Here is a 13,360-nt window from a genome sequence, read left to right on the forward strand (position 1 = left end):
TAACTTTCTATGTAATTTACTAGCATCATTTATTGATTGAGAAATGGATTTAGAAATATATGACTTCCCAAATATTACACTCTTATTTTGTTGGGAGGATGCTTTGGAAAAGCCTTACGGTGTCAATTGTGCCAGGAAAATATGAAAAGTATCCATTAGCTATTCTGGAAGATGTTAGAGGAAAACACATTTTTGCTTTCCTTTTATATGTGACAGCATCCTGCTGTAAGGAAGAATTATGACGTATATGTTATATTTATTGTGCACTTTTGGGATATAAGAAAGATAGCCCACCTTCAAAGAAACTTCAGTTCTGCTAAAGCTGAAGCTACTTCTTTTTAAAAAGCTTCCAATCAAACATCAGATTGACCTAGTAAAAGTATGAGGCTGCTTTTTATAGTTAAGTGTATCATTTTGAATATTATCCAGATGTATGAAGGAGGTAAATAATCTTGACTCATGCCCTATGAAGAATGCATAATGAGGTCTTGATTGAATCAAATTCATTTTAGACAGGAATTAATTTTTATAGGGTAGTCTTTGCATTCAATTGTAATTCCATTTGAGTCTGGAGACTGCAGCAGAAATGGGTCAGTGCCCATTCTTCCCTTTCCACAAAACAGCTACCCGAGCACTGCAGCGCAGCTTGGCAGAAGGACAATATGTTTAGAAATGCATTATTGTTTTTATTGGGCAGGACACTAATGGTGGTCTTCCATGACAGCTATGTTTTATAAGCTGAATACTCGAATTAAGTTGGTTACTGATCAGTTGTTGGGATATTGATTGTGTCATTTATCAAAGAGCTGGAAAAGCAGATTTGTTGTTGCTGTTAATTCAAGGCTCCTTATCCCACTGTGTCTCCAATGGATAGTTTAAAAAAGCAGTAAACGTGGACTTTACAACCTAAGGAAGCTGATGTAAACTGAAGACTCCAGTTTCAAGAGGAAACACAACTGTCAGTGTTTGTATGGTGTGTGTGTGCTTCTGTATGGAGCTTGAAAATACCCTTTTCAAATGGCTGGTTCTGCAATACGGAAAAGAGAATTTTACACATGCTGCCTGTCCACTAAGCTTAAATTTAAAGCCATATTGTCACCATGAGTATCTCAGCACTGATTTCTGTTCTGACATGCAATTTTTCCATTTTATTAAGCTTATTTTCATTGTTTTTATTCAATCACTATTTTATTACAATTTTATTTTTTGAACTTACATTATTTTATTTTTGTTATTAAGCTTGAAAAACAGGTTGCAAGGAGGTGTAACATGCTGTCCTTCCTTATGTCTTGGTTTGCAGGCAATCACTTGCCAATATAGCAAGCCTCTTGCATCATTTTAAAAATAACATGGGTTAGATACATGCATTTCTTCTGTAGATATGACTATGGAATTTAAAAATATGTATATTTAGTATAACATTTGCTGACATAATGAACATGCAGTTTAAAAATAGAAGCCAGTTGGATCTCAGTTCAAAAAAACAGATATAAAATCACAGAACATCTAAAGGTTGCTTTGAAAGCTAGCCATAATATTTCCTCTGTGTGGGTTTTTGGTTTTCCCTGAATAATGACTACGGAAATGTCTTCCTGGGTCTGTCCCAGCTTTAGAAACTGTGATTTTTATTTTTATTTTTTTCCCAACTTTTTTCCTTTGAGCAACTGCTCAGGAGAATAAATTAGGCACTATGACATGTATGGGGGTGGGGGGTAGGAAATGTCTCAAAAGAAAAGCTGACTAGAGGTGTGACAGGAGTTTGTTTAGCTGCTAGCCAGAAGACCTGCGTTTGGGAGTTTGGTGTAACTCCTTACTTGCAAAACTGTTCTAGTGTGTGATCATCAGAACATATGCACTCAGTCTCGGGGAGAAGGGAACCAGCTGGCTGGCAGAAAAATACCATTGGCATTGCCCATGTTCTTGTGTTGACAATGTCACAAGCTGCCCTCCCAGATGGAGAATTTGAATGAAGCCAGTTGTGGGTCATAAAAAAAATCTTCGTTTTTGTGCATCATTCTTAATGGTTGTTATTGCTTGGATGTTATTTCATGGTGAGCAAAATCAGCCTGCAGTTTTGAAGAACTCTCTCAAGTTTCTCATTTGAGAGGAGGCAATATACAGTGAACACATTATATCACAGTGTCCATGCACCGTCTGCAGTGATGGATGCTCTTCTGCATTGTTGAATATGCAAATTTTGTGTTGCAATGTGTGGTTCTGTTTTTCCCTTAGGAACGGTCAGACCAGGGAGTCTTTCAAAAATCAGCCTTTGATGGGAGTCATAACTTCGCAGCTGCTTCGCGGCGCAATGATACCATTCTCCAGCAATTTGTAACATGCGGTCCTCAGGAAGGAATAAAAGGTAGTCTCTACATAGCCATCTCTTTGCTGAGAGAGAGAGTGCTTTGTGGTTTTGTTTCCTGAAATCCACAGCCACCAAAAGCAGTTAATTAGAGTAAGTGCACACTATGTTACTTTGAGGCTTGAAGATCCAGCGAGGGTGGGAGAGTTGATTCAGAAGTTGTGAATGAGATTCCTGGCACAAATTCCAGTTTAAGTAACAGTTTCTAGCTCGCTGCCCCAACACGTAAGGCTGGATAAAAAACAAATGATGAGTGCAAAATATATGTTGTCAAAATGTTTATTTTCTATATATCTTTAATGAGCGCAATGATTTTTACATTTAATTTCTAGATTATGTCCTAGGTTATTATAAGCTTAATTAATTTATACTAAAACATGATGTTCGGAAAGTGCACTTGCTTATTTTAGACTTTAAGGTAAAATTTGTTCAAAGGTTAGAAACATTCCCTTAATTTACAAATTGGAATTATATTAATGAACTCATTAAAAAGCATTAGGTAATTGTGTAAATTGTGCAAAGAAAACCTACATGTGCGAGCATATGGAAGCATACCAGTAAGAACATTTAAGGCCACTTCTTTTCCTTTCTTTTTTTCATTTCTGATGGCATACTGTACTATCTGTCCAATTTGCTCCTGACTCAGCAAGGTACTAGTTATTTGAAAAGTTTAAGTATTTGAGATGGTCTTGACCCCTGTCCTTTTAAGTGTGCTCTCATTCTTCAAGTCAAGCACATAGCTAAATACTTTTCAGTAGGAAAAAAAGATTTTCTTTGATGTAGTTGAATTATGCATGATCTTTCCCACTTTCCTAGACAACTGTGGAATCATGGTAGCCTGCAAAAAGTAATATCATAGGCTGCTGTGATGACTGTGTGGGGTACTTTTAATCAAAACCGAAGAGCCCTTATCTGTAAAATTCAAGAGAAACTCCTGTGGAATTTAGGGGTAACTTATTTGTGTTGACTTCAATATTTTCATAGTGTGTCTCCAGGAAAAGAATTAGGTATAGCCTGAAGCACTGTAAACATTGAAAGATCAGATCCTTTTGTTTAGATCTACCTTATGTTTTTCTTGTATGGAATTTACACTCATTCTATAGTTTCAGGAGAAAAGGGTCCAATCCTTGGAACTAGCCTACTCTGTAGACTTGGGCATTACCAAAGATAGTATCTGAGAGCAGCAAATACCTTTAAATGCTTCCTTAAAAATCATAAAAGCAAATGCTCTGAAGCCATTGATGCAGTTGAATGGCAGCTGCTAACCTGTCACTTGAATTCCAAACAAACTATGTGGAAGAGTTGTACTTTCAGATAAGGATTCTTCAAGTGCAATCCAGAAATCAGGATGGCTAGTTTTCAGCTCAGTCATAAAATTATTTTAAATAGGCATCTTTTTAATTAAAGAATTATGGTAAGAAGGCATTATAGCAAAAAAAGTGATGGCCTCAGAGGAGAACATGTGAGATGTCAAAAGGAAGCCTTGGAGTGCTGCTGGCACAAGGAGAATTTGGTGTGGCTGGGTCTTCACAATCATGGCTTGGGAAGTGACTGCAATTGGAGTCAGTGGACAAGAGATGACAAAGAGGTTGCTACCACTTGCTCAGGATATCGTTGTATTGCAATTTCTGTTGAAGATTTGTTGTTTGAGTAAAATTTCAGTGATCTTAATGGAACATTGTACAGGCACTTGTAGCAGGAGGGTTGCGGGACAGCTCTGATAAGAAATTATTTTGGTGAAAGACAATTTGGGCTTTACACATTTCTGCAATGTGTGACACTAATTTATCTTATTTTGAAATCATAGTATTAATTATTATTGAGCTCATGCTCATTCTGCTTTCCATATGAGCCTGTCACCTGTTTCCTTCTATCACTGGTTTAAATATTTTTTTGCCTTGTTTCTTAAAAAGTTTTGTCCTCAGTGTTTCAAAGCATCCATATGAGCCTGTCACCTGTTTCCTTCTATCGCTGGTTTAAATATTTTTTTGCCTTGTTTCTTAAAAAGTTTTGTCCTCAGTGTTTCAAAGCATCTGTAAGGGTGAAACATTTTTCCTGTGCACAACCCTCCTTTATGAACTTGAGGTTGTGTGTCTGTTTAAGGACATGAGCTACAGACCCAGTGAGCTGCTTGTGTCAGGCAGGAACAGATCCTTATACATGCTCACAGTGTGCTATCCACATCTTGAACATAGAAGTGCAGTTGGTACATTTTTGCAAAGAATAGTAAAACAGAGATTTTTAACATAGTATGGGATCTGATGTAAGAATTTAATGTAGGAGCCGTGTTATGTTTCATAAAATGTCACTTTCTTAATCAATGCTTTCTAATAAGTTATTTCCAGTACCAATCACTGCTCCTACCAATAAAATTCTTATAAAAGCTCAGCAAAAATACTCTGAAGCTTGGCCTGCTAATATTGCTGTCTGTTTTAAGAGTCTTTTTTATTATACATGAGCAAGAAAAACTAATGTCTAGGGAAAAGTGCTTATAGCCAAAACATTAAATTTTATCTTGCCTGTGGATATTTAAATAAAGGGGGAGGGAATAGTGATCCAATATTGAAATGCCAGTGTTTGTTCTATTTTTGCATGAATAACACTTGCTGCCTTCAGGTCCTCACTTCTTTTGCTGCCAAGCTGTTTCACGGTGTTTTTTAGAACAATCTCTTTGAGAATTGATACTTCAGTGCCGGGAGCTTTACATTTCTGGTGTTGAAAGATTACTGGAATACGTTTCATTAGAGGTTCTGATATATTTCTTATAACCCTATATTATAAATAGTTATAGGGAAAATGCTGTCATCTCGCTGTTAAGTAGCAAAATAATCAAACTTTCTCTACTACCAGAGACTGCTGAATCCTTATGGTTGTACAAGCACCTCTGTTTTCGTACATATGTGGTAACATCAACATAGAAAATTAAGAAGTGAAATTTTTAATTATTTGGATTTTCGCATGTCTTATAGACAGACTCAGTTTTTACTCCACCTGAGTTACTCTTTTTTACTCTTAGTCTATTTAATATCTGAAAATTCAATGCATTTTGTTCAGTACTTCGATTTATCTGGATCTGTTAGGGTCATTTCCTGAGGTCTTGAACATGGAGCCAGTGACTGCCCCTTAGATTAAATTCTCCCATTCTCTGGCTCCTGCTCCCATTTTACTGGGAGCTGTAATCCCTTGTGATCATTTCCGATTCACTGAGGAAGTCTGACGTTTTTCTGTGTGTATTCTTTTGTTACTGTAAGAAAAATACCAGTGGTAGCCCATGATCAAACAGCCTTGGTGAAATGATGTACCAATTACTGTGAATCTAAGTTAGTATAACTACATTATATACTCAGTCTCTTGCCATGGCTATGTGAGTCTGCTCAGAAAGGCTAACCACAGTGTAAGTGTGGTGTAGTTCTATTTATTTTTAGTTGGTTGGGGTTTTGTGGGTTTAGGGGTCTCTTCCTTTTTTCGGGGTTTTATTCTGTTGGGCTTTTTTCCCTTTTCTTTTTTTGGGTGGAGGTGTTAAATTTTTTCCATCAAGCATCTCTTTCCTTCTTTTGATACTCAGTGGTTTAGGGACCTCCTAAGTCAAAGGTACTGTCTGGACCATTGGGCCATGGGTGCATCTCTAACTTTTGGTACACTTCTTAGTCTTATTTAAATTGTTTTTTCCAAAATATCTTCATGGCAGTGAATTCTGTGGAAAACACTACTTTGTGTTTGTCCTAGGTGTGCTACCAGAAAGTTAAACTGGTTGCCTTCTTCTTACTGTGCATGAAACAGTGGGAGCTTCCTTGTCACTCTAAGCATAGCTGTTACAGTTTCATAGACCCCTCTTGTATTTCCTTTTATTGCTTCTTTCTCTAAACTAAAGAATCCTAATCTGTGCTCCTTGTTAGGAGCGTTTGTACCTGTGTCCAACTATCCTTGCTAGCTTTTTCGTATGCTTCTGAATTATACTATATAATTTTTCAGACAGGAAGAATGAAACCTTAGACACTGTTTAAAAATGAGGCAGACCATTAACTATTGAGTTCTGGTTGGAGTGTTTGAACTTTTTTGCACTTGTAAATGACTGCCTCCCTTTGACTTCCCTAAGCATATGTTGGAAGAACAATCCAGTGCACATCTGATGTACTGTTACAGAGCCATAAGAGCCTTTATGTAAGTCTCAGGAGTGCATCGCTTTGCAGTCTCTGACAGGGAATTTCACTTGCATTTCTTACTCATGTCCTGCAGCCTTTTTGCAGAACTTCATAGTCTCCTTCCTTTTGGTAATTACAGTTGGTATCACATTGAACAATATGAGTTTCTCTTTTGTTCTAAGTTGTTTTTCCTGTGAGGACTTGCCTTTTACTTGTCATTTGTTTCCTGTTCTTATATTCAAACCTGAAAGAATGGGCATTGCAGTGCAAGAAGTCCGTGTGTATATAAGGTAGCATACCTGTACTTTACATCAGACTGACAGTCACTTTTAAGGTCTCATTAAAGCTTTCTTCCTCATCTGCTTATCCTCACTTTCTTTTGATGATGCTTACACATTTCCTGAGATACAGGGTTTGAGCTATTTTATATTAGAAGGCTATCCAGCCAATAGGAATTTTATAGGATCCTAGAGCTAATAGTGTAGGCTTGTGGGGGTTGTTTTTTGTTTGGTTTTTTTGGGGAGTTTTTGGTTGGAATTTTTTTCCCTAATATTTTTGTTTGCTATAATAAGTGCTCTTATCACATAATCTGTTGCTGTCTCCTTTGATCCCTTCTTGCCAACCCTTTTTCTCTCAGGTTAGGTTAGTGCTTTCAGACAGGATTGTACAAAAAGACTGCCAACATTCCATGCAACAGAGCAGGTCACATTAAAGTGTGGCATGTCATTATTATTAGATTGCTTACCTGCCATTGAAACTCAAGGAAGTGTCCATGTTTCCTATTAAGTTTGGGAGGGGTTAAGACATATTCTACATTGAAAAATGCAGGGACTTTTTCTTAGATGGTACCTTTGGGATGAGAAGTGGATTTATAGGACAGTAATGAGCTAGCCTACAGTGAGCACAGCAGTCTTACTAAATATTGCAGGTATTTAAGTGTTGTTGCTTAGCAAACCACTGAATGGTTTGAGTTTATATTTGTCTTTGTAAAAAGTAATTTTCTAGTGTTAGCTGGATGTTGTTTGTAAAGGTAAAGAAGGAGTTGCAGTAATAGGAAGGTGACGTCTGTAATTAAGAAATGCCTCTTTATTCTCTTGCTATGGAATAATAGAAATTTTTCTTCTTCTGATCTCTTTGCTGAGAATATGGTTCTCTCCTGTACATCAAAGATGACAAATGCTCCCCATCAAAGGGACTGAAATAATGAACCTACAATCAGTCTGAATGCAGCTATGGAGAAATGGAGTAAAGCACTCCATTAAAATGGAGTAAAGCAATTTGTGCCTTACACTCAACTTCCTATAAGCACAAAGTTTCCCTATATTTACCTTTAATTATATATATGCAAATCTGAAAATCAGCTCTTCAGGAAAATCCCAAGGGGTGTATTTTCTGCTTGGTGTGATTTTAATTCTAGTTTAGTTAGTTTAGGGATTTGAATAATTTGTGATTTACTTCAGCACTGCTTGAGGCCTTCCAGTCATCAGTCAGTGAACTGGTGTAATGTAGCTGTTTCTGCAGGTTATTTAACTCCTTTCTAAATTTTGTTTCAGAGTTTCCAGTTTCTGATCATGGCAATGGTGAAAATGAAACACCTCCACCTCTCCCACCACATCCTAGTGAGGATCTGCTGAATGAGGATTATAATCACAGGTTGGACTTTAGCACTTCTTAATAGTTACAGCACTAATTGCTCAGTAGTGGTTGTGATAATAGTTCTAATTGATTATAAAACCTCTTTTGTTTTTTTAATTTGTACCACTTTTTTTAGTCACTTCTAAGGTCTTTTAACATAAGCTGTGAATGTTATTTTAGCATTTAGTGTGTTGTTTATTTCAGTTGTACATAAGCCGCAGTATGCTGGGTATACATGATAGATGATACCTGACTTGTGTTCAGTGAAACAAAAAAAAAAATCTCAAAGCAAAATTCCAATTTAAAAAAAAGTTAATTTAAAACTGTACTGTGGGTGCAATGTGTAAATGCTGTGTGAAGTCTCTTAAAGCTTTAAAAGTCCAAGCCAAACACAGTTTGTAAGAAACTGAATCTCCTTATGTCACATGAAGTTATTATTGAGATTACAAAATGAATTTTCAGTAAGTCTGAACATTGAAATGTGTAGGAGAAAAATTAATGAACACTTTACCAGTTGTAAAGGTATTGGGTAGATTTTTCAGATACTTCTGCAAAGCCTGCCATGCTTGATAGCAGCTATAAGCTCCAATTTCCTTAGTAAATACAGAAGTTTGGAGGTGCAGAAAAAAGAGTAAATATGTAGAAGTTCACAATGGCACATTCTCTCTATCTCAAGTAGCACAGGATTCAAATGAAAGGCATAATTTCAGCCTCTCCTGATGATGAGGAATGTAACCAATCCTGATGATGATGCTGAAATGCACCATTGAACATTGTTTCCTCATTTGCTGTGTGTTCAATTTTGATAGTCATGCATCTACTGCAATGCTATTAAGGAAGTATGCATTTCAGCTAGAAATGTAGCCATGTGTCTGTCCTTGTGTGCTGGGGTGTGAGTAAAAACTACCCTTAAGTGATTGGTTGCATCAAAGAGTAGATATATTTTATTATGGATACCTTGAATGCTTTATACAAGACTTGCATATCTATTTTCATTTTGCTAACATAGAGTAATTACACTAGAATAATTTTGTTATTTCTGGTCTCCCAGGCAGGTACATATGACATGATAAACAAACAAGTCTACACAGATCAGTGCAATTCAGCATTACATTCTTAACTGCAGTTGGTTGTTAGAATCTGTTCCTAATTTTTCCAGCAAGCTCACAGAAAAACATTCTCTTAAATGCTAACGATGTATTAAAATGGTGATGAATTTACAGGTCCTTTGTTTCACCCTGACTTTTCCAGTGTTGTATTGTTTTTCTATTTAGAACTAAAGTTCTCCTGAAATTGAATTGCTGTGTCAAGTCACACAGATTTCACTGAAATTGCATTTCAACAAAATGAATAGGAAAATACTTAGGAAAGTATTTTGACACTGCAAAACAAAACCCTTTGAGCTATTTCGAATAAATAAATATTTTTGGTTTTCCAAATCCTTTCTTGCTTAAGAATACTTCAAAAAATAATTTCTCTTTCTAATCAAAAAAGAGACACGTAGGATTTCAGATTGCATTGAACTGTTGCATTTTGAGCTAAAAGTTACTTGGAGTTTCACTCGGGTTGCAATTTTGAAATGTTTAGAAAGTTGCCTTAAGGTAAAAGAATTGAAAAAAAAAGACCAAAGCAAAATAAAATTCAAAGCGAGCAAACACAATACCCTGGAATTCTTCAGTTGTAGCACGCTCCATAAGACCTCCAGCCTCTGCTTAAGTGGTACAAGGCTATAAAATAATTTTATATTAGCAAATGAAATAGAATTGATCCAGATACATTGCAGTATTTCTCCAACATTCTGTAGCATGTTATTTGGAAATGCAGTTGTTAGATAGAACAAGCAAAATGAAAAGAAAGTTAGTGCTGATCACTTACATTTTTATTTCTGTCTGTGATGAGAAATCAAGTGACTGAAAGTGTTAAGTCTCAGAAAAGGAAGTTGAGGATCAATATCTGATTTGAAAAATGCATGCTGTAAGCAACTGAAGAAACTCGTATATTTGTGCATTCTTTAATTAGTTCACTTGTGGCTTGAATTGGTACCTTAACATTTTACATAACTTTTTTTTTTCTCCCTACAGCCCTATCATAAATTCAGCAGTGCATTTAACAGATCAGCACATCAACTTCAGATCTTTGACACCAGCCAAGCAGTCTGAATCAATTAATCTGAAAGCTTCAAAAAGCATGGATCTGGGTAAGAAGGGCTGGGGTGACACATAGGTCAGCTTTTTAGCCTTAGCCCATCTGCACTATCTCTGTTTCTTGCTTTTGTTTCTTTAACATCAGGGAGTAAGTTCTGCAGAAGATTGGGACAATGGTCAGCCTCCTCTAGCAGCTATTTGCAAATACACTTTTATTGGAGCTAAAGAAAGTTTGTTGGTTTTTTGTTTGGTTGGGGTTTTTTTTTTTATTTTTTTGTAAAGGCCCATTGTATTGAAATACTAGCTGAGGAAAAGGGGAATGATGGAAAAATGAGCTCAAAGAATGCTGTACAAGTTTTATATGTCTAAAATATAAAGCAAAGCCAGCAATCACAAAAATAATTTCTTTTATAAAATATAAATGATTGTAAAACTACACTGGACAAAGGGTAACATTCCTAACACAAGTTGTTTATTTCTTCATTGACAATGACAAACACAGGCAAAATGTTGCAGTAGGTCTTTATGAATGCCTGAAGGGTGTAAGGTTATGGTTCTCTACCCATCTGTGCTGTGCAGGAAATCTTGCGGGGGGAGTGAAGTAGAAAGTAAAAGACTCTTTCAATACCAGGAAAACATTTGCAGGTGGAAGATTGAAGGGTTATTGCAGCTGAAAAACCAAGCCATGGTTTAATGAGGGTTCAAGAAAGCTTGTTAAGTCTCAAAAGAAAACAAATAAGGTTTTCTTTTCCTTTTAATTCTTCTTGGCCACACTCACTCTTTATCTGTTGGTTGGTTTTGGGTTTTTTTTGAATTCCAGTGTTGATGGGGAAACTTGGAGGACTATCGTTAGGATATCTTCAATAATAGATTTGTGTGCTTTGTTGGATCAGATTTGCTACACCATTAATAGAAAGTGATTCATTTTATATACAGTTTCAAGGTAGCTTTTTCTTAACTTGCAAGGGGTTTTTTTTCTATGAAGTGTTCCACACTGGTCTTAGGTTTTGTATTGTTGATTTTTATTGTCATCTTAGTAGGGTGTTTTGATGTAACATTAAATGTGTGTACTCCTCTAATGGCGTGTAAGGAAAGCCAGGCAGTTATTAATGCATGAAATGGCCTAAGAATGGATGTGAATTAATTGAAGAAAGGTTTTAAGGCAGAATTGTGACACTACTGCATGACCAGGCAAAACATGTAATTTGCTCTTCTGTTCCTGTGTTTTAATGAAGAGTTATGGATTAGATATTTTTAAAGAATGAAAATGGTGCTCAAAAAATGACTAGATTTACAGACTTGAGTCAAACCATATATTTTATGTAGTGTACTAGAAAAATGAATGTTCAGCTTTACTGAGCCTTCTTTTAGAAAGGTTTGCTTCCAGCTCCCACAGAAGTCCCAGGAAAGAATGCTCATGAACACTAGTGTAAAATTAGTCAATTGTGTATGACAGCATATTCAGAACTGCCAGGTAACTCATACTTCAAGTTCTATACACAATCCATTCCTGACACCCAGGAGCAATGCTTTGAGAATATACATGAATCACTAAATCATGGTGGCTAAAAACTAAAATAAAATTGGATGCAAAAATAAAACAAAAATTAGACACAAATGTCTCTTTTAGAGTCTTCAAAAAATGTTGCCTGTTGAAGGTAGCTGTTGGAAAGTCCCCTTGTGTTATAAAAGTAAAAAATAAAAAGGGCAATAAGCAGTCTGATTGAATATGTGAAGGTAAATCTACTTGAGACACGCATATAAGGAGTTGGAGGGACTATGAAAGATCTGCACCATATTGTTTTATAAATAACAATAGATTAAGTAAAATTCCTTGTACATAGTTTGGCAGTTAACGAAACTGAGGAAGATGAAAGCTGGGACCTTTTACAGTCATTCTCTAGCAAGCAGTGAAGTTCCATGTTTGGCCTTCTGCCTTTTGAAAGACTTAAGGCAGAAGCTGCTGTCTAAAATGGGAACAGAAATGGAACAGAAACATGAAAATCTCAAGTGAAGTAACTGCAACATAAAGTGGTTCAAATACAAATAAAATCCCAATAGTTTGATATAAAAAATGTGCTTCCAAATAGAGCATTCAGATAATAGACTTTCCAGGATGGATTTTTGGGAAAGCAAAGTTATTTCTTAGGGTTTTTTTACTTGCTTCTTGCTTATCTGCAGTCATGACCAATAGTAACTTCTCACCTCAGCATACAGCTGTGTACCCATACTGATTTCAGTGCATTGCTAAAAAAAAGGAAATAGGGAAGTAATCTTCCAGCAGATTTGGCAGGAAAGGAGAAATGTCCTTTCTCTGAGAAGATCTAGGCCCTATTTTTCCAGTAGTCATGGCACACTGTCCACTTAGTACATTTCTTTTGTTCTCGAGTTCTGCCAGTCCTCTCAAAAATAAATCTTAACAGGATAAACAGAAAAAAGCACAGAACTGGAGTCCAGGAGGAGAGCTCTGAGACCTTAGAACACATGATTTAGATGCAGTTCTTTTCTTTTTAAACCAAGTTGCCTCTCAATCACGTGTCTCCACAGATCTGTGAAACCACCTAGAGATTGAGTCTAGAGACCCAGAATTACAATCACAAATTCAGCAGACAACAGAATTTGTCTAATACAGGGCAAGAATGTGAAATCTGTACTGCTACTCACTTAGGAAACAATCTACTTCACCTTGAAATGTGTGTAATGCATCCATTGCTCAATTACAAGGTTACAAAGGCTGGGATTGCTCAATGACATCGCCATGCAAAGGCTCATTGAAGGGGGGTAACAATTTAAACAGAAGAAAATCCAGATATCACTGTAGATTGTGAACCTTTGTGAAAATAATAAATTCATTAAATTAGGGAGCTAGTGAAATTGTGTAGTAAGGGTCTTCCTGGCTTTGATGAGGCCTGATGTATATACAAGAGGCAAATCTGTAAAGTAAAGATTAGTCTATAATTACACATGTTCAAAATGAAGACTCATTTAACGTTGATGTTTCTTTTTTCAGTTATATACATATTTAAACCCAGAACCCTTTGAGTACTTAATCTGCTTTCCAGTCATAGCAATTTACA

General features: G+C 36.2%; 1 protein-coding gene across 4 annotated transcripts in view; it reads left to right on the plus strand.

Moving 5' to 3' along the window:
• PARD3B (par-3 family cell polarity regulator beta) overlaps positions 1-13,360 on the plus strand; it is a 391,710-nt gene that overhangs the window by 202,954 nt on the left and 175,396 nt on the right. For all 4 annotated transcript variants that reach the window (XM_063162314.1, XM_063162315.1, XM_063162316.1 and 1 more), the window contains 3 exons: positions 2,233-2,362; positions 8,058-8,157; positions 10,221-10,336. In XM_063162314.1, the coding sequence (XP_063018384.1) occupies positions 2,233-2,362; positions 8,058-8,157; positions 10,221-10,336 (346 nt within the window). The remainder of the gene's footprint in view (positions 1-2,232; positions 2,363-8,057; positions 8,158-10,220; positions 10,337-13,360) is intronic.

Source organism: Melospiza melodia, chromosome 8 (genome assembly GCF_035770615.1).
Source record: "Melospiza melodia melodia isolate bMelMel2 chromosome 8, bMelMel2.pri, whole genome shotgun sequence".
NCBI classification, from domain to species: Eukaryota; Metazoa; Chordata; class Aves; order Passeriformes; family Passerellidae; genus Melospiza; species Melospiza melodia.